General features: G+C 33.9%; 1 protein-coding gene across 18 annotated transcripts in view; it reads right to left on the bottom strand.

Moving 5' to 3' along the window:
• DMXL1 (Dmx like 1) overlaps positions 1-18,339 on the bottom strand; it is a 191,492-nt gene that overhangs the window by 8,747 nt on the left and 164,406 nt on the right. For 15 of the 18 annotated variants that reach the window (XM_063810591.1, XM_009449539.5, XM_063810592.1 and 12 more), the window contains 4 exons: positions 15,615-15,675; positions 6,898-7,025; positions 2,944-3,036; positions 1,276-1,367 (listed from right to left, as the gene is read on the bottom strand). In XM_063810591.1, the coding sequence (XP_063666661.1) occupies positions 1,276-1,367; positions 2,944-3,036; positions 6,898-7,025; positions 15,615-15,675 (374 nt within the window). The remainder of the gene's footprint in view (positions 1-1,275; positions 1,368-2,943; positions 3,037-6,897; positions 7,026-15,614; positions 15,676-18,339) is intronic. The other 3 variants (XR_010156981.1, XR_010156982.1, XR_010156983.1) reach the window with 1 other exon arrangement.

Genomic DNA, 18,339 nt, shown 5'->3' with positions numbered 1-18,339 from the left:
TATATAACTGTGTGACCTTTAAACCTTGCTGTCACAGAAGGTTCTTAAATTTATAAAAGCAACAAATACAAGTAACCAACAAATTTATATGAAACTAATTTTTATATAAAAAAAAAGAATGCAGTGGTGGAATCTTGGCTCACTGCAGCCTCGACCTTCTGGGCTCAAGCAATCTTCCCACCTCAATGTCCCAAGTAGCTGGGACTACAGATGTGTGCCACCATGTCTGGCTAATTTTTAAAATTTTTTTGTAGAGATGGGGTCTCCCTATGTTGCCCAGGCTGGTCTCAAATTCCTAGGCTGAAATGGTCCTCCTGCCTCAGCCTGCCAAGGCACTGGGATTACAGGCATGAGCCAACATGCTCTGGCTACAATTTTTTTTTTTTTTTTTTTTTTGAGACGGAGTTTTACACTCTTGTTGCCTAGGCTGGAGTGCAATGGTGTGATCTTGGCTCACTGCAACCTCTGCCTCCCAGGTTCAAGCAATTCTCCTGCCTCAGCCCCCAGAGTAGCTCGGATTACAGGCACCTGCCACCACGCCTGGCTAATTTTTTGTATTTTTAGTAGAGATAGGGTTTCACCATGTTGGCCAGGCTGGACTCAAACTCCTGGCCTCAAGTGATCCGCCCACCTCGGCCTCCCAAAGTGCTGGGATTACAAGCATGAGCCACTGTGCCCGACCCACAATTTTTACAGAAAATTTAAAGCTACTATTATAGCTTAAAAATTTGAATAACTTTAGATTAACATGCGTTTACAAACAATAATATATGAAGGCTGAATATGGAAACTTCTTTTTGTATTCACTGAATCTCTAACAGTTGGACTGACATACACTAACAGGAGAGATGCTGAATTTTCTTAAGCACAAAGAAAACTTGTTTCTACTGTGTGGGGGGACCAACATACATAAGAAATATCTACGGAAGATGAGCTGAAGAATCTATAGTCTTACAATCCTGTTTCTAGTGCAAAGTGTGGCCTTACAGATAAATATAAAAGCTAAGCAAACTCAGTGGGCCTTGATCTCAGAACTCAGTTATATAACAGAAATCAAAAGAGGCAGACAGATACTGGGGCAGGAGATGACACTTTCTTAAAATCACAGCTTTTGGGGGTGGGGCTGGAATAACATGGCCAATAAATAATAGTTTTTAGAACAAAAATACTGTATCTAAAGCCATAAGTAAACTTTAGTCAAACACAAGGACAGAAACAATAAAAAAAAGTTCAGCTATACTTTCTCATACTTCAATTTTAGCTATCATCTCTTACCTATTGTCAGTTGAAAGACCAGCTGTAGCTATCAGAGAGGAGGAACTAACGAAGACAAAATCATTGGCTGTTTTGTTATGACACTGCCAAGTCTGGAATGGTTACAAACAATACATGTTACTCCTCTCACTAAAAATGTCATAACCAGGTAAATGTATTCTTCGAAAAGTGATCATGTAGTTTCTGGCTTTCTTAAATCCTCTGTATCGTTTTTTTTCCTTTGAACTTTAGAAAAATTGTAAAAGTAATACAGAGAACTTTCATATACCTTTTACCCAGATGCAGCAACTTTTTAACATTTTGGCACATTTGTTTTGCCTCTACTTCTCTTTCATATTTGTAGACACCCAGGCATACACACACTTTTCCTGAACTATTTAAGTAGGCTGCATATATCATGACCCGTTATGAATCTCTTTGCTTTTGTTCAACCAAAAGTTCAAAGGAAAACATGAGGTTAAACTTTAAGACCTTCCCCTAGCATAGTGAAAATTTCTGTTTCAGAAGACAGAAACTAGAATTTTAGATGATACCAGACTTTTGTTAAATAATTGACATATATTTTTCAAAAATATCTAAGCTTTTAAAAATTCAAGTACCTGAAAAAAATTACTAATAGTCATCAAAATTAGAAAACATATAGCATTTTTCAATATTCTACCAAACAGTACACTTAATTATGAGGTTTCTTCATTTATAAAAGCTTCAAAATTATGTTTTACATATTTCTCTTTAATAAAAAATGATTTTTTTAAGTATCCCAAAATCACCACACCAAAGATTATTCCTTTGAGCCACCTCCCCATTTCCCCTGGAACACTACTGGAGCTGGGCTAGATGATGTGTCCTTAAAACAGACAAAATCCTCTTAATCTCCAAAAGCCAGTTATTCACAATTTAAACCAATTCATTTTTTTAAAAGTTAAAAAAAAAACAGTCCCTTAGAGAACAAACTTATACATCTAAATCTTTAAGCTTAATAAAAATATGAGAAACAGTTAATATTCTTTCAAGGTACCCTAATCAATCCTCCCATGCTTGCTTGCTTTTACTTAGATCAGTACTGTATTCTAGCAATTAACCTTGGGCAAATTACCAGAATCTTAACCTATATTCTTAACTTTTTTTCTGATAGGAATTGCTTAGTCCTATAAAGAGCTTCACTGAAGATATGAAATATAAATTCAGTATTCTATGAAGCCACAGAAAGTTCATAAAAGCCTGCATAATCCTGAATTAAAAGAGATGAACAAGAAAATAACAGTACCAGCTATAGGATGTCCTTTTCACTTTGTTTGTTCATAAGAGATAATTGCAGAAAAATAACCAGACGCATTGGTCTGGTAATCATTCTATTTAGGCATAATATAATAACCAGCTTAGTGAGGTTAGAAAAGGGCTCTAGTAATCCACAAGATGTATAGGTATCTGGGGGTATCATGTTGCTTCTATACATGTCAACTTCCCAAATTATCAGAGACTAAGGAATTTTATGCTTCACAGAGTAATTTTCACATAACACAAGGACAGAATCTTACAGCAAAGTGACTGAGAACACAGGACTATATTTTATTTATTAGTTCTATATTTCTTGTCTCAAATACGTATTCTTGGTTTATTTAAAATGAAAATTCAAATTTTATTTAAAGGTAGAAATTCTTGGCTTACCAGGTATGGCTTAGGCATGCTTCCAGTAACTGGACAACATTTCCAGTTTGTTTGATACAAACTTAAATATCCATCAGCATCAACTATTCCAAACTTAGAGAAAGAAAATATTTAAAAGTATTTAATATAAATATAAAAGCATATATTTATCCTTACCCTCAGTGTGACACCCATATTTTGACTCGTAAACATTTGACTGTATGTCATGTGATTTTTCACTTCACCTATACATGGATCTATTTCAGAAAAACATTCAGCTACTACTTTAAAAATCCCAGGGTGAACATAAAGAGAACAAACATCAGACACCCATTTTATTACAGTAGCCTCTAGCATAGTCTATATATTCTCTGTAAGTATTACAAAAACAGGATACTGGATTAACAGATTATGCTATGTGACAGAACTTTATCATATATAAGAAAGAAAACTGTTCATTTCCAGAAAGATAAAATAAGGATTTTCAGAAACAAACAATAAGGAAAACACATGAACAAGAGTACAAAGTAAAATGATATAAGGATTATCAAAGTAAAATAATTCCGCTATGGGAGCTCAGGGCAAGTCTGACTGGTAAGATGTCAAAATAATCCACTAAGGGCGGTATGTGATACAGATCTTGAAGGATGAGTAAGACAGCTAAATTTTTTTCCTTTGATTATAAAAATAACGCAGCTTATTATAAAGTATATAAAATAAAACAAATGTCTGCTTTGTACTCCCACCCTCCTCTGCCTCTAGATCTAACATCTATTAACAATTTGATGTGCTTCCTTTCAGATTTGTTTCTATGAGTATTCGAAAATTCACAATATAGCATTTAAAAAATTGGGATCATAATAATACCACTACACAATTACATTTTTGATTTATTATAGCTATCTTTCCCAGGTAATTACACATAAATTTAGATCATTCTTGTGCTGTGTGTAGTATTACACTGTACAGTGGTATTACAATTTAAAACTTTCCCCATATCATTTTCAATTTTCTGTAATATAAAAAGGGCTGCTTTGAACATTCCTATATACACATATACCTTTGCGTAATTATGTAGGATAGACATCTAGAAATGGGAAAGTTTTGTTAAAGAGCATCACTTAAAATTAATAGACTATGCCAAAATTAAATCCTATGTGGTAATATAAATTGATACAGCCATTTTTCTTACACTTTAGTTAACATGGGGTATTTTTAAAATCTAAAATACTTGTTAATTTTATGCAGACAAGAATAAGTCTCAATTTATTTGCACTTCTTCAATTATTAGTGAGGGTAGAAGGCTACTGGCCAGGCAAAGTTTCTTGGTAAACTGTTAAGATGTTTTATCTATTTCTCTACTATTTGTCTTTTAAAAAATTTAACTGATATGACTAATATTATTAATATTAACCTACTGTTTTTATATTTGTTAATAATATTTTCCCAGGTCTATTCCTTTTTCTAGTTTATCTTACATTTTCTGGAGTAGATCTAGGTATGTTCTTCAGAAAGAGTATACACATGGAATGTGTTAAGTCTCTGTATACCTAAAAATATGTTTATTTTGCTAGCAAATTTGAATGATAGTTTGGATGCACATTGACTCAGTTCCCATTCCTTGTCCATCAGAATTCTGTGGATATTGTTCTCCTATCTATTTGTGATAGGCCAACGACATTTAGTGGCAGGGTGGGATGTGGGTTGTAAATAACCTTTTTCATCCTCACTCCTTTTTAGAACCTTATAGGATTCTCTCTTTAACTCTAAAAACCAAAAGTTACACAAACAGGATGTGTGCAGGTACGTGTTGCTTCTCAATACTTGGTAGGCCCTTTCTCTTCCAATATTCTATTCTTTGCTTTGGGGAAGTATCTAGTATTCCTTTGAATATTGTTTTTCCTCCATTTTTTTTCTTCTGAAATATTTCCTAAATTATCATCATTATGGGATAATTTCTTAATTTGTGCTTCCCAGCAACAAACCTGATTTTCAACTATTTCCATTCTGCTGTTCAGCTTTTCTAATAAGTAGTTCCCCCACTGACTACATTTTTGGGAATCGTATTTTTAATTTCCAATAACTCTTTTCTGTTTTCCTACTGTCCTTGTTTAATGCTAGCATGTTCTTGTTTTATAAATGTAATATATTCTTGACTCTCTGAGGAATTAGTCCTCATAGGCTATTTATTATTTATTCTGCTTAATACCCCTTTCCAGACACTTAGTTTTTCTGAAATATTCACTGGCTTTTGGCAGTGTATTTCTATTCATAATTGAATATCCAATTCATCAGAATTACTGTGATACAGTGTGAGTTATCTCTTCCATTTACCTTAAGAGACTTCCCTACTAGAAGAGATAGCATGCTTAGGGGCTGTGCTATTAGACTTCATCAAGGCTAAGGTGAATGAATAGTAAGTTGACTGCCGGTCAAAGATACTTGTGCAGGCAAAGACAAGCAGTTTTTTGTGCCTTAAAATAGCCTATGCAGAAGGCTGTAGTGAGTGTTAAAGCCGAAAAATAGTCACATTATAGAAGGTCTTAAATACTTGTTAAAGAAGTTGACATGAGGAGCCTTGAAGGGTTCTTGAAAAAAATAATAATGTGATCTCACCTATATTGTAATCATGTAGCTATGTTTTTTGTTATATAATACTGTTGGCAAGATGCATTAGAGAGATAAGGGTTCAGGTATAGAGATTAGTTAGGAGCAATATAAAACTGACAACCCAAGTTGAAATGCACAAAAAGCACATTGATAGAGAATACAACTAAAAGTACAATAGAATTATACAGGCATCTGTACTAAGTTCCCTTAATTTCCCACTAAGGAGCTAAGAATGTTGCTAATTAGTATTAAGAAACAAGCTCTCAAAATTTTGTTTCACAACTACATAAAACTACATTTTTTGTGAAATGAAAATAGAGCCATGTGACAAACATGGTAGACAAAAAAGGTTGCAGCACACAATGATAAAAGGAATGTGTGAGGAGAATTTAATGTGTGAGGGAGGCTGAGGGGAAAGAAAAGGCAAGGTGAACCATCAGTTAGAGTCTGTGAGAGTAATTTTTGGTGCAGCATGGCTCTGAAGACAAAAAGAAGACTGATTTACTCTTTAATTATTTTGTAAAGGGCTAATAACATATTAGGAGCAAAAAGAGGCAGTTTGGGCTGGCTGTGGGTGCACTGCCTCTGAACTAGCCCTGCTTCACAAGGAGCAGTACTGTTCAATAAAAGATTGCTGTCTAACATAAAAGTGGGGAGGGGGGCAGTTTGAACAAAGGATTATGAGAAGTGAAGACAGTAAAGGATGCTCTAGAGCAGGTCTGGCAAACTTTTTCTTAGGTGGCCACATAATAAATATTTTATTTTGCCAGCTATAAGGTCTTTGTCCTCCTGAACTATGCTGCTGTAGTAGGAAGTAGCCAAAGAAAAATAATGAATAGGGGTAACTGTGGTCCAACAAAACTTTATTTATAAAGCAGGTGGCTAGGATGTAGTTTGCTGATGTGGTTCTGGAGCAGTACCTCTTAAAAAACTTTAATATTTGTAAAAATCACAACAATATCGGGTTAAAATGCAGATGGTGATTCAGCACATCTGGAGAAGGAACAATAATATGCATTTATAATAAGCTCTAGATGTTACTTGCTGCTGGATCACACACTGAGTATGTTCCGAGGGATAAAGAGAGTAGGAGCATTTAATAATAAAAAGTGTGTAATATAAGGTGAACTTATAATCGTTTGGTCATTAAGAATCACTTAACTGAGTTTTAATGGACACCTATATAACATACATCTAGGAAGAACAAGTGAAGTTAAGTGTTCTTTGAGAAGAATTTAAAAGCATCTATATAGATCAATACTTTACTACTACCCACGGAGCTGTTCTTTTCAGAAACCCAAACTAGTGGAATTTATAAACCTCCAACACAATAAATTTTTTACCATTTACATTTTTATATAATACCTTATTTCCCTGATAGTTAAATCTCATTCTTGTAACTCTTGAATTGCCACCAGATCGAAAACAGGTTATTTGTTGAGAATGGCCCCATTCAAACATTCTGACACTTCCATCTTGAGCTCCTGTCAGATCTGCATTACAAGAGGGCAAAAATTGCATATTTATTTCAAGAATCTTTGGGAAAAGTTATTTCTTTATCCTATGTGAAAATCTTTATGAAAGAAACATCTAAATCAACTTATATAAATTTACCTTTGTATGAAATTTCAGTTGAATACTATTCATCATAAAAATAGTTATACAATACCCTTTCATTTGACTAAGAACACATCCTAAATACGATAGGAGCATTTAAATCATAGCTCCATAAATTTTATTTCCCTTTAAAGTTATCTCAATGATGTCTTAACAGCCTTTTATTTTTTATAATAAATTATATATTACTCATTATAAGAAATTCTTAGGTTAGAATCAATCCTTATTATACTATTAATGTGTAAATGTATACACATTTTTCTTTGAAAAAAATCAGATTAAAGAAGGTTTTAAATGCCATGCTGAAGAAAAAAATCAGTTCTAAAAGTTATCCTGATTGGCCTAATATCTCAAATATATGTTATCTGTTTTTTTTTGTAATTTTGTAGTTAATTTTTTTTTTTTTTAGAGACAAGGTCTTGCAGTGTTGCCGAGGCTGGTCTTTAACTCTTGGCCTCAAGTGATCCTTCCACTTCAGCCTCTAAGAGGCTGGGATTTATAGGCACGTGCCACTGCACCGGACTTCTTGTTTCACTGAGAAATATGAATAAGATAAATGACTATTGATTCTTCCTTTTGCCATTTATTATTTGTGTTATACTAGGAAATTTACTTAATCTCTCTGAGACCATTTCCTTCCTGTAAAAAGGGACTAATGATATATAAGTCACTGGACAGTTGTGAGTAGAAAATGAGATCACATATATAAGGCACTCAAAAATATGCCTAACATATAACACTCAATTTACAGAGTATCATTATCAATATTAATGTGGTATGAAGGTAGTAAAAAAAATACATTTATATAAAACATCTAGCACTTGCTAGTCACATATCAGTCAAGTTTCCCTCATTCCTTATCAAATATTTAAAATAAATGAACTTCAATTGGTTTGAAAGGTTTTACCATTGGGCAGCGGTAGGAGGTAGAGTTTTTTGAGACTAGGTATTTGACTGGCTCTACTCCCTTTCCCCCAATGCGCTTGCATAGCTTAATCAGAAAAATAAATTGGGGTGGTTGCACTAAAATCGCTCAACTTTTCTATTATTATTTATAACGCTAAAAAATTAAGAGCTGGGTTTGGTGGCACACACCTATAGTACTAGCTACTCAGGAGACTGAGGCAGAAGAATCACTTGAGCCCAGGAGTTCAAAGCTGTAGTGTGCCTTGATTGTGCTGTAAGTAGCCATAAAACTCCTGCCTGGGCAACATAATGAGACCCTGTCTCTTAAAAAAATTAAAAAAAAAAGAAATTAATTGGGAGGCTATTAGGCTAAGACAGCTCCAGGGCCTTGCATGCCTACACGAGCAAATCAAAACTCAATTCAATGTAAACAGTAAAATGAAGCTTAAGCTTAACCAATCAGAAACCACCAACTAACTTCTAACTAGATGCTTATCAATTAGAAACCCCCAACTAACCTCTAACTGAGGACTTTCCACTTAACCAATCAAATACTGTCTTTGTTGTGCTTCCTTGAACACCTTATAAAAGTTTTCCCCTCATGCCACCTCGGTGAAGCCTTAATGGCTTCTGGTCTGGTGTTGCCCAGTTCATGAATTTGAGCTGAAAGCTCAAATAAACTCATTAAATTTTTAATGTACCTATGTTTTAAGAGTTCTCAGCAGAGGAACATGAAGGAGACCCCCTGATGATGACCTCCAGGAGCAACAAGTAACCAGGCACAGTTACCTCCTGGTAGGCCCCTTGTGCTTACTGTTTCTCTCTGTGCATTTGAAGGTTACCGCTTGACCTGAAACCTGCAACTTTTATCCTTTAAGCATTTTTCATTCAGATCAGGTCTAGAAGTCAGACTGAACCTGACTGGATTGGGTCCAGTCAGAGGCCTCAGGTAGATAAGATTTTGGAAGGACAAGAAATCATGGGTTCATCTGAATTTAAGGAATTCAAAAACTCCTCCAACTGGAACTCCAGCTAATTTTATGTATAAACATTATGGACTCAGAACCTGTGCTTTCCTAGAGAAATGAGTATATTTACCAAAGACAATTTAGAATTATGGTGGCCACAACAGGGAAGTTTTAAATTTACACAAAATTGTCCATCTACAGGAAGCACTAAATAAAAGGGAATCTCTAATGCTTCACAAACAGTGGGAGGCATTTTTTGATTGGTATGCAGAGGCTACTAGAAGACTAAATGAATTGCAAATTGTCTCTCTAAAAGAGTCTTTACAAAAGACAAATGAGAAATCTTAAAAGTCTTCAACAAATACTAGTAAAGTTTTAGCAATCTGGGTGGGTAATCTTGTCCCATTTTCAGAAACACAATTTGGATCCAGATATCTTATTTATTTATTTATTTATTTATTTATTTATTTATTTATTTATGAGACGGAGTCTTGTTCTGTTGCCCAGGCTGGAGTGCAATCATGTGATCTCGGCTCACTGTAACCTCCGCCTCCTGGGTTCAAGTGATTCTCCTGCCTCAGCCTCCTGAGTAGATGGGACTACAGGCGTGTGCCACCACGCCCAGCTAATTTTTTGTATTTTTAGTAGAGGTGGGGTTTTACCATGTTAGCCAGGTTGGTATCAATCTCCTGACCTTGTGATCTGCCCGCCTTGGCCTCCCAAAGTGCTGGGATTACAGGTGTGAGCCACTGTGCCCGGCCCAGATATCCTTTTTATAAACGACTGAGTTTGATATTTTGTATCTGGCAGATCACCAAAATTTAGAAGGAAAACTATAGAATCTGCTTCTGCCTGTATGTTTGTGTATGACTTTATATATGTTAAATATATGTAATATTTTTCTATCACCAGATGGTACTGTCAAAATTAATTTTTAATAATTATATCTAATGCGCTTAAAATAAGCACTTATATAAATTAAGTATTCCTTAAACTTTTAGAAAGATAGAAACAGACCCAAATGTTTTTCAAGTTCATCTGATGTGGGATAATCTTTGGTAAATGAAAGCAAATTTAAGTTTGTTGGTTTAATTAAAGCAGGCATATCCTTAAGAGTTACCAGCACTAAATATAATGTGATATACAACTTTTATTTTACTTAGGCTTACTAGTCAAATACACTCATGTTATCTTTGTTACAAAATTTGTCAGCAAAAAATAAATAATGACTAACTTGATGGCTGGCCTTGTCTGGTGTTATGTCTACTTCAAAACAGTTTTCCAAATCCCTTTGACAACTTATACCCTTAGTATTTCATTAAGTTAAATTAAATGATGGATATTAATTGAATATCTAGATCACTTCCAAATTACATAAAATACTAAAACATTAATTGTTAAACATAAGCTTATCTACTTTTGGCTTCTTATTGCAGAAGAATAAAGATATTTGGGTCTGTTAGTAAAGGTGTCCTGCGACACACTGAAAAACTATACTATGAAAAAGAACATGCTTCTGTAAATTATGAAAGATATAGATTTGCTACTCTATAGAATGCTGGTGTGACTGACAGTGCACAACTGCTTATTACCTAGTTTTCACTAGAAACTAACATTACTAACAGTTAAGAATTCTAATCAATATATGTAATTAAAACTACTGAAAATAGATAAATAATTTTGTATGTCAGGAAAGATGTTTTTGGAATGTGAAGCTATGAGGTATGAAGGATGTTTTTCTTATGGGAAAAAGAATAATTTTTGTCCTAAATCAGACTGTTTCATATTGGGAAAGAGGAAGAGTACAGAACAAAATATGCATGGATACGAGAATGCTATACAGGGTTTGTGTAAGAGGAATTTGGAAAAATAATTTTATGTGTGGCCAAGCTGGCTAATATGTGTGTATTTATATATGTTATTAAAAGAATGATGAGCCTTAATATCAGAAGTACATTGGTGCAAAGTTTTACTGGAGTATTGGTTTTCTCTTGACAAGAGATTATGAAAGGTTTTCCTTTACCTTTTAAGCAATCTGACCACAAAATCGAGATTTTGTTTTATCAAGATAATTTCCTGTGCTTCATGTCTTTTTAGGTCTTTGATTACCTAGACCTAATGTTAATATTATTATTTTTACCTTTTAAGCAATCTGACTACAAAATCGAGATTTTGTTTTTTTGTCTTTTTTTTTTTCCCTTTATTGTGGAGAATGGGGTCTCCCTATATTGCCCAGGCAGGTCTCAAACTCCTGGGCTCAAGCTATCCCCACACCTCTGCCTCCCTAAGAGGTGGGATTACAGACATGAGTCACCACGCCCAGCCGAGATTTTGTTTTATCAAGATAATTTCCTGTGCTTCATGTCTTTTTAGGTCTTTGATTACCTAAGACCTAATGTTAATATTAACATTATTATTAAATTAGCTACATTTCAATATTAAAATATCTAAGGTTTTTTTCTACAACATTAAAATAGCTAAGGATTTTTCTACAACAACATAACTTTCTGTATTTGCCTTTGATGTCTTTTAATTATCACTCTGGTTAAATATTTTTCCACAGTAACCTTACTATAATCAAGTGTTTTAAACTGTTTGATATTTTTGACAAATTTCCCAAAAATACATTATAAATGAAGTACTTTTGACCTCACTCTAACTTTGCGAGTTTCCAAAGGGCCCTTGCAATATCTCAAAAAAAATTTGTTCTCACTCCCTCTAAAAAGAAGAATGTTAAAATAATTAGGCTTAATTGATATGTTAAATTGCATGGGAAGCATTGTCAAATAACGGTGATACCTTCTTATATTATATTTGTATGGGTATATACTATTAGATAAGTATTCCAGAAATTGCATGAAGGTTCTAAAAATCTGATGTGTCCTTGTATAATGTTATCAGCCATACTTTCAGTTATTTTGTTAAAATATTGTATGCCACAGAAGCAATCAAATTTACTTGTCAATTGTGCATTATGATAATGAACTGACCTTTAGCCATGGCCATGTTAAGTCTTTTGTCACTGACAGATGGTTATTGTTTCTCCTGATCTTCACTGAAAGTGTCTGCAAGTAACTATAATCCTAAAGTGCTCTGTCTTCAAGGAGATTCATAGAAAAGACTCTGAAAGGTACTGGTTTCTGATAACATTTAGATCCTATCATTGGACAGTGTAAGAACTTCCAGAACTCTAAGGGAAAAAACTTATAAATTCATTAAACTGCTAACCAAGATCAAGTCAAACAAGAATTAACTATGAGAGGCTGAATAACTTATTGAAGAAAATCTATGATTTTTTAATAATTATGGTTTTGAAACATTGCTAGGTCTTTATTTTGTTTTCCAGATTTAAGAAAACTTTTTTCTTTTCTCTTAAGCTATTCAGTAGTTTATGGAAATTTGGCAAAGTATGCCTTCGTGAACAAAGATAAAACAATTACTTTTTCTCCCTACCTGATCCCTCCAGAATTTGGAAGCTATTAGTGAGTATTCTTATTTTCATGGCAATATAGTTATTTGCATAAGTTCAGTAAGAATCTGTTCTTTACAGCTTGCCAGGAGTAAAAGCAAAAAGAACCTGTCCTTCTTATAGCAGGACATAATTGGAAACATCGGTCATATTACCAAGGCTTTGACTCATATATCATATTGGAGACTATGCACAGAATCAGATATGACCCAGACAGTTTTAAGGAACCAAAGGCTGACAGAGCAAATAAGATACCTTGAAAAAAAACCAAAAAACAGAAAAACTGGCCTGGTACTGTACATATATAGTCCCTTACGTGGTTGCCTTACAGAAGAGTAAAGACTATCACTTCCTGGCAGACAAAGGAACCCCAGGATTTTCTGAGGACCTCAAGAAAAGAGCAATCAACCCAAATCTATAGGACTGCAGGTGAAATCAGATGGCAAGTCCTTGGCTTGGCTTCTGAGCCTCAAGAGGTTTTAAAAAATCTTATCTGAGATTCCTTATTAATGTTCCAGCAGAGCAGACTTCACTTTTACTCAGCTAGGCTTATATAGAACCTATCAAGTGTATGATTTCAACAAATACTTATTAAAAAGGGAAAACACATTAAACATTTTAGAAGGGGAAAAAAATTAAACAGGGAAAACACATTAAACATTTTAGAAGGGAAAAAAAATGACCCAGTGTGACATAAAATACATATTTGGTCTTTGTCCCTGGATCCTGGCATACAGCTACTAAAACCCATGGAAGAGCACCTGAATTTACGCTAATGCAGTGACTTAGATGGGGTCCCATAGATAGCCTAAAGCATTGAAACTTTCAGTTCCACTCACCAACCTCCAGAAAAGGGTGGGAAAGGGAGCTGGAGATTAAGTTCTATAAAAACTCTTGAACAAGGAGATCTGATGAGCTTCTTGGCTGGTGAACACATCCATGTGCCAGGTTTGTAGTGCACCCTAACTCCAAGGGGAGAGAAGCTCCTCTGCTTAGGAGTCTTACAGACCTCATTCTATGTACTCTTCATCTGTTTCTTTTATAATAAACTGATAAATGTAAGTAAAGCATTTTCCCTGAGTTCTGTGAATCAGTGTAACAAATTAATCAAACCCAAGGAGGGAGCTGTGGGCACTCTGATTTATAGCCAGTATGCCAGATGTGTAGGTGAAAACTGATAACCTGCGATTGGTGTCTGAAGTAAGGAGCAGTTTTGTGGGACTGAGCCCTTAACCTGTAGGATATGATTCTAACTCCAGGTAGACTGTGTCATAATTAAACCAAATTATAAGGCACCCAGCCAGTACTTGGAGAGGTGGAGAATGGCTTGGAGTGGACAAAAGCCAACACATCTGGTATCAGAAGTGTACATGACAGCATAGAGAAACAGTGTGTTTTCTACTCAGAAAATTATAAAATGTACTAGGCTAACTTCTAAAAAGTTCTTTAAGAATTTTTCAAAAGATCTATTCCAAGGAAAGAAAACAGCGATCTTGAGGTATCTGAACTTCAGACTAATATTTTTAAAAATCCTGTCTCATAACATTTTCACAACATGAAAAGTGTTTGTTATCAAACTAAATTACTACCTGTGGGACTTGTTTGTGACATGAAAAGATATACTGGAAAAAAAATCCAGTAATTAGCTTTTAATTTTTCAGGTGTCTTATCTGCTAGTTATAGCAGTTCTCTAAACAGAGAAAGTATTTATCTCTCAAGACAGCAGTAATTGATGCTACCTAACACCTCTGACAATAGGTCCATCAATTACCTTTGAAGCTTTGAGCGTGGCCTCTTTAAGTTTATGGGATTAAGGTATAGGATATTTACACCTGCCAGGACACATGGTATGGGACTGAGAGAAAAATGAAGTCCCTTCAGTATCTCAGAAAACTTCCAACCAGACTGCATAGAATAGGGTAGTTTTAAGCAATATCAAGTATTTCTTGATGTAGAATAATATTATTTAAATTTTATATATAAAACACATTTTGACTCCTTACACTATAGGCTTCATGACTGCTTTTTAGTTCTCACTTGACATTAAACTTGTGGGTAAAAAATACACACTTCTAGCGATGAATAAATTTGATGTAGTGAAAACAGACAAATTTTTTATATTATGTTATACCTCTAGCATAAGTAACAGATGTTATTCTCTTCATTTTACATATACGGTTCTCTTGAGCCTTGTTTCGTACAGCGTACACAACTTTGATAATAGATTATTTGAGCATTTATCATAAATGAAGCAGAAAAGAATACTGATTTTGTTAACTGCATTTTATCAGAATATCTCCCAAGAGGAAAGTTTCTAAAGTTTTTAATAGGCTATTAAACTGGGGGACATGAATACCCATTAATTAACATGCATTATTCTTGTTACTATGTAGTAGGACAACTTGACGAAGGGCATAACTTAAAAAAAAATATTAAAAAACTTGGAATACTCACACACCAGGATGAGTATTGATTCCAACCCACCAGAATCAATACCTCCAATAAATTCCCCATTAATTAAGTTCTTGGTTGAAGGAAGAGAAACTTTTAAGATTCCTAGGAAGATTAACTGAAAACACATATATTCTGCCTTAGAATATAAAAACTTACTAATAATAATTTCCTATGTTTACTATTAATGTGTCTCATAAAAGACCAACTGAAAAAAAGTAATAAAATACAAACTGAGTATGATGAGGTAATAAATAATTGAGGTATGGTTGTGGCTTATGTAACAAAGGTTGGCAGTGGTTCTATTATTAAAATAATTATTCACTATAATTTAGCATGATCAAAGAAATCCAGAAATGTTCAAAGATAAAATGTGTTAACTTAGAAATACACAAATTTTGTGTATTGGTAGTCACAAATTTTGATTGGTAGTCAAAATGTCAAAAAGTTTACTTCATTAAATCAGCTTTCTCTTTTAGGGAAATATCTTTTTCTATTTTTACCCAGTTTTGAAATCAAGATTTTATTTACTGGCAAATATTCGCTAGAAAAAAAGTCAAATAAATGCTTTCAATTAAAACAAAAAGGTTCCCACACATTTCTTATAATAAAATTACCAAAAATAGATTTAAGAATAAGAAAGGACAATTGCTAATTATTATTCAACTTACAGTAAGGAAGAGTTGGATGAGAAGTCATTCTTCTAACATTATTAATGGCTTTCTTAATCATCTGGTAAAACAGAAAAATTATTTTATAGCCATAATAAAAAGGATTAAACATTTAAATTGTGACAGGAAATTCAAATAACATTCATTTATTTATTTTTACATGAGTTAATAACTATCATTATGGGTGCTAAAAATACTAAACATGATAACAGAAATTTAATAGTGCAGCTCTTATATTTGCACATATATTTTGGGCATTACTGACTAGGATCTAAAGATAAATTCCTTTCAAGAATTTAGTCTTCCCTCCTTTCTTGTCAATTCTTTTCTGATCCCATTACATTTATTATTCAGTAATAATCCTGAATAGTGTAAGTTTAAAAGACAGGAGCATGTGAAAATAAAAGAAGAGAAAATTAAATAAATTTAAAAACAGTTTGGAACTATGTATTTACTCATTTTAAAGTTATGCTTTGAATAATTTAACTAGCCTGTCAAATAAGAGTAAAACAAACACATAAAATTAAAGGAAAAATTTATAGAACATTTCCAATTTATATAGCATCATAACTACAAATATATGTTATCTTAAATTTGTAGCATCAGTCTCAGGTAGGTTTTGTTATTGTTATTCTTTTGGATTTTAAATGGTTCAATTAGCCTAAAGTTGTGGAGAAGGTGGGGAGTTGGTAGGGAGAACAGAGACTAGGCCAGAGAAAAGAAGAGGGATAAATAAAACTGAAACACATATATTGATGCAGTTATACTCCAAAATAGCAGAAGCTGGTCATAATGATTTTTTTTTTGCTATTAGTTTTTATCATTTGATAAAATGAAAGGATAAAGAAAATATTTTATCAGTTCTCTAGAAAAAATAAAAACCTGCTGCATATGACTTCTGTTTAGTAAACTTCATATTTAAATTCCATGTTCTTCTTAATTAAAGAAATGCCTGAAGGTTCCTATTCTTGCTTTTGTCTTCTTTTAATACTCACAGGAGAACCATAAGTAAAAAAGTATACAAACACAGGTTTAAAAAAGTTTCTGAAAGCACATGTAAAATATGTAAAATCATTATTTTAGAAGATCCATGTAAAAAAGAACAACCTTATTCTACTGGTGTCTTTTTGTTGAGGGTAGAGTGAGGCAATCCCAACCCTCATGTTAACAAATCACAGTTATCTGAAATAAAAAGATGTCCTAAGATTTAGGTAGGAAGAAAATTCAATCCTTAGTGTTATGCCTATGGTAGATTTCTGTATTACAATGCTTTGGAGTATAAACACATTTTTCTGAACACCTACTATACGTCCAATACCATTCTAGTTAGAAATCATCAATCTGCAAGGCAGGCAGAATCCAAGCTCTCGAAGAGCTTGGATTCCAGGGCATATAAAAAAGACAACTTAAGGCAGGGCACAGTGGCTCATGCCTGTCATCCCAGCATTCTGGGAGGCCAAGGCGGGTGCATCACTTGAGGCCAGGAGTTCAAGACCAGCCTGGCCAACATGGCAAAACCCCATCTCTACTAAAAATACAAAAATTAGCCGGGCATGGTAGTGCATGCCTGTAATCCCAGCTACTAGGGAGGCTGAGGCAGGAGAATTGCTTGAACCTGTGGGGTGGAGGTTGCAGTGAGCCAATATTGCACCACTGCACTGCAGACTGGGCAATAGAGCAAGACTCCATCTCAAAAAAAAAAAAAAGACAACTAAGTAATGAATAATTTCAATAACTGGTAAGTGCAAGGGATAATAAAGATGATAAAATATAAGGTGACTGGGGGTAGAGTGGGTAGGGGCAAATGCCTTAATTAGGGAAGCCAGGGAAATCTGGGGGGATATGAGTTGAGATGTGAATGGTACAACAGAGGGATAGAGCATTTTAAGCAGAAGGAAAGTCAAGGGCTCCTGACATAACCATGAGCTTAATAAGTTCAAGAGACAGAAAGAAGCCAGTGTAATTACAGCAAAGAGAATCAGATGTAGAATAAAGGGAGATAAGATGGCAGAAGGTTAAATTTTGTAGGGCCCTATTAATGACTTGTTATTTAAAAGTTGTATTGGGAAATCTGAAATTTTTTAGAAAGTGAGTGACAACCTGAATGATGTTTTAGAAAAGAGTAACTGGCTGCTGCTGTGTAAAGAATAGAAGTAGGAAGAGACCAACAAGAAAGATGTTACAGGAAGAACTATATTGTAATCTCTGAGGTTGGAATTCAAAAAAGTGCCTATTAGTCCTATGCACTTCTTTGGCATATATTCCCTTTGAGTTCTCCTTTAAAAGAATATAATATCAGTAAGTTTTACCAATGAATTGTAACATATCTGTCAGCTGGAAAAATTATTTAACCACCACTGAGCAAGTCATTTCATTTGAATAATTACTAGATTGCTTTTCAAGTTCATTTTAATCCTTAAAACACTGCTACTTGAAATCACTGAACTAAGGAGAACAGAGGGCTTTAAAACAAGCTCTACCATACATTTAACAAAGTGACATAAGTCGATCCACTTGACCTTTTTGGATCTCAAGCTTCATCAGAAGAATGTTTAAATACGAGTAAATAACAACTACAACAGATACTGCAAATTATAAGGTTATAGCAACTATAAAGGAACTCCATTAGGTACAAAATATTACAAGGTATTATTAAAGATAACTGAGATTTTACTTGAACAATTGCTCATACTAATTAATGAAAAATAATTTTTTTTTGGCCAAG

This window comes from Pan troglodytes, chromosome 4 (assembly GCF_028858775.2).
Source record: "Pan troglodytes isolate AG18354 chromosome 4, NHGRI_mPanTro3-v2.0_pri, whole genome shotgun sequence".
Taxonomy (NCBI): Eukaryota; Metazoa; Chordata; class Mammalia; order Primates; family Hominidae; genus Pan; species Pan troglodytes.
Note: the sequence above shows the minus strand (reverse complement) of the source record. Positions and strands in the feature narration are given on the sequence as shown.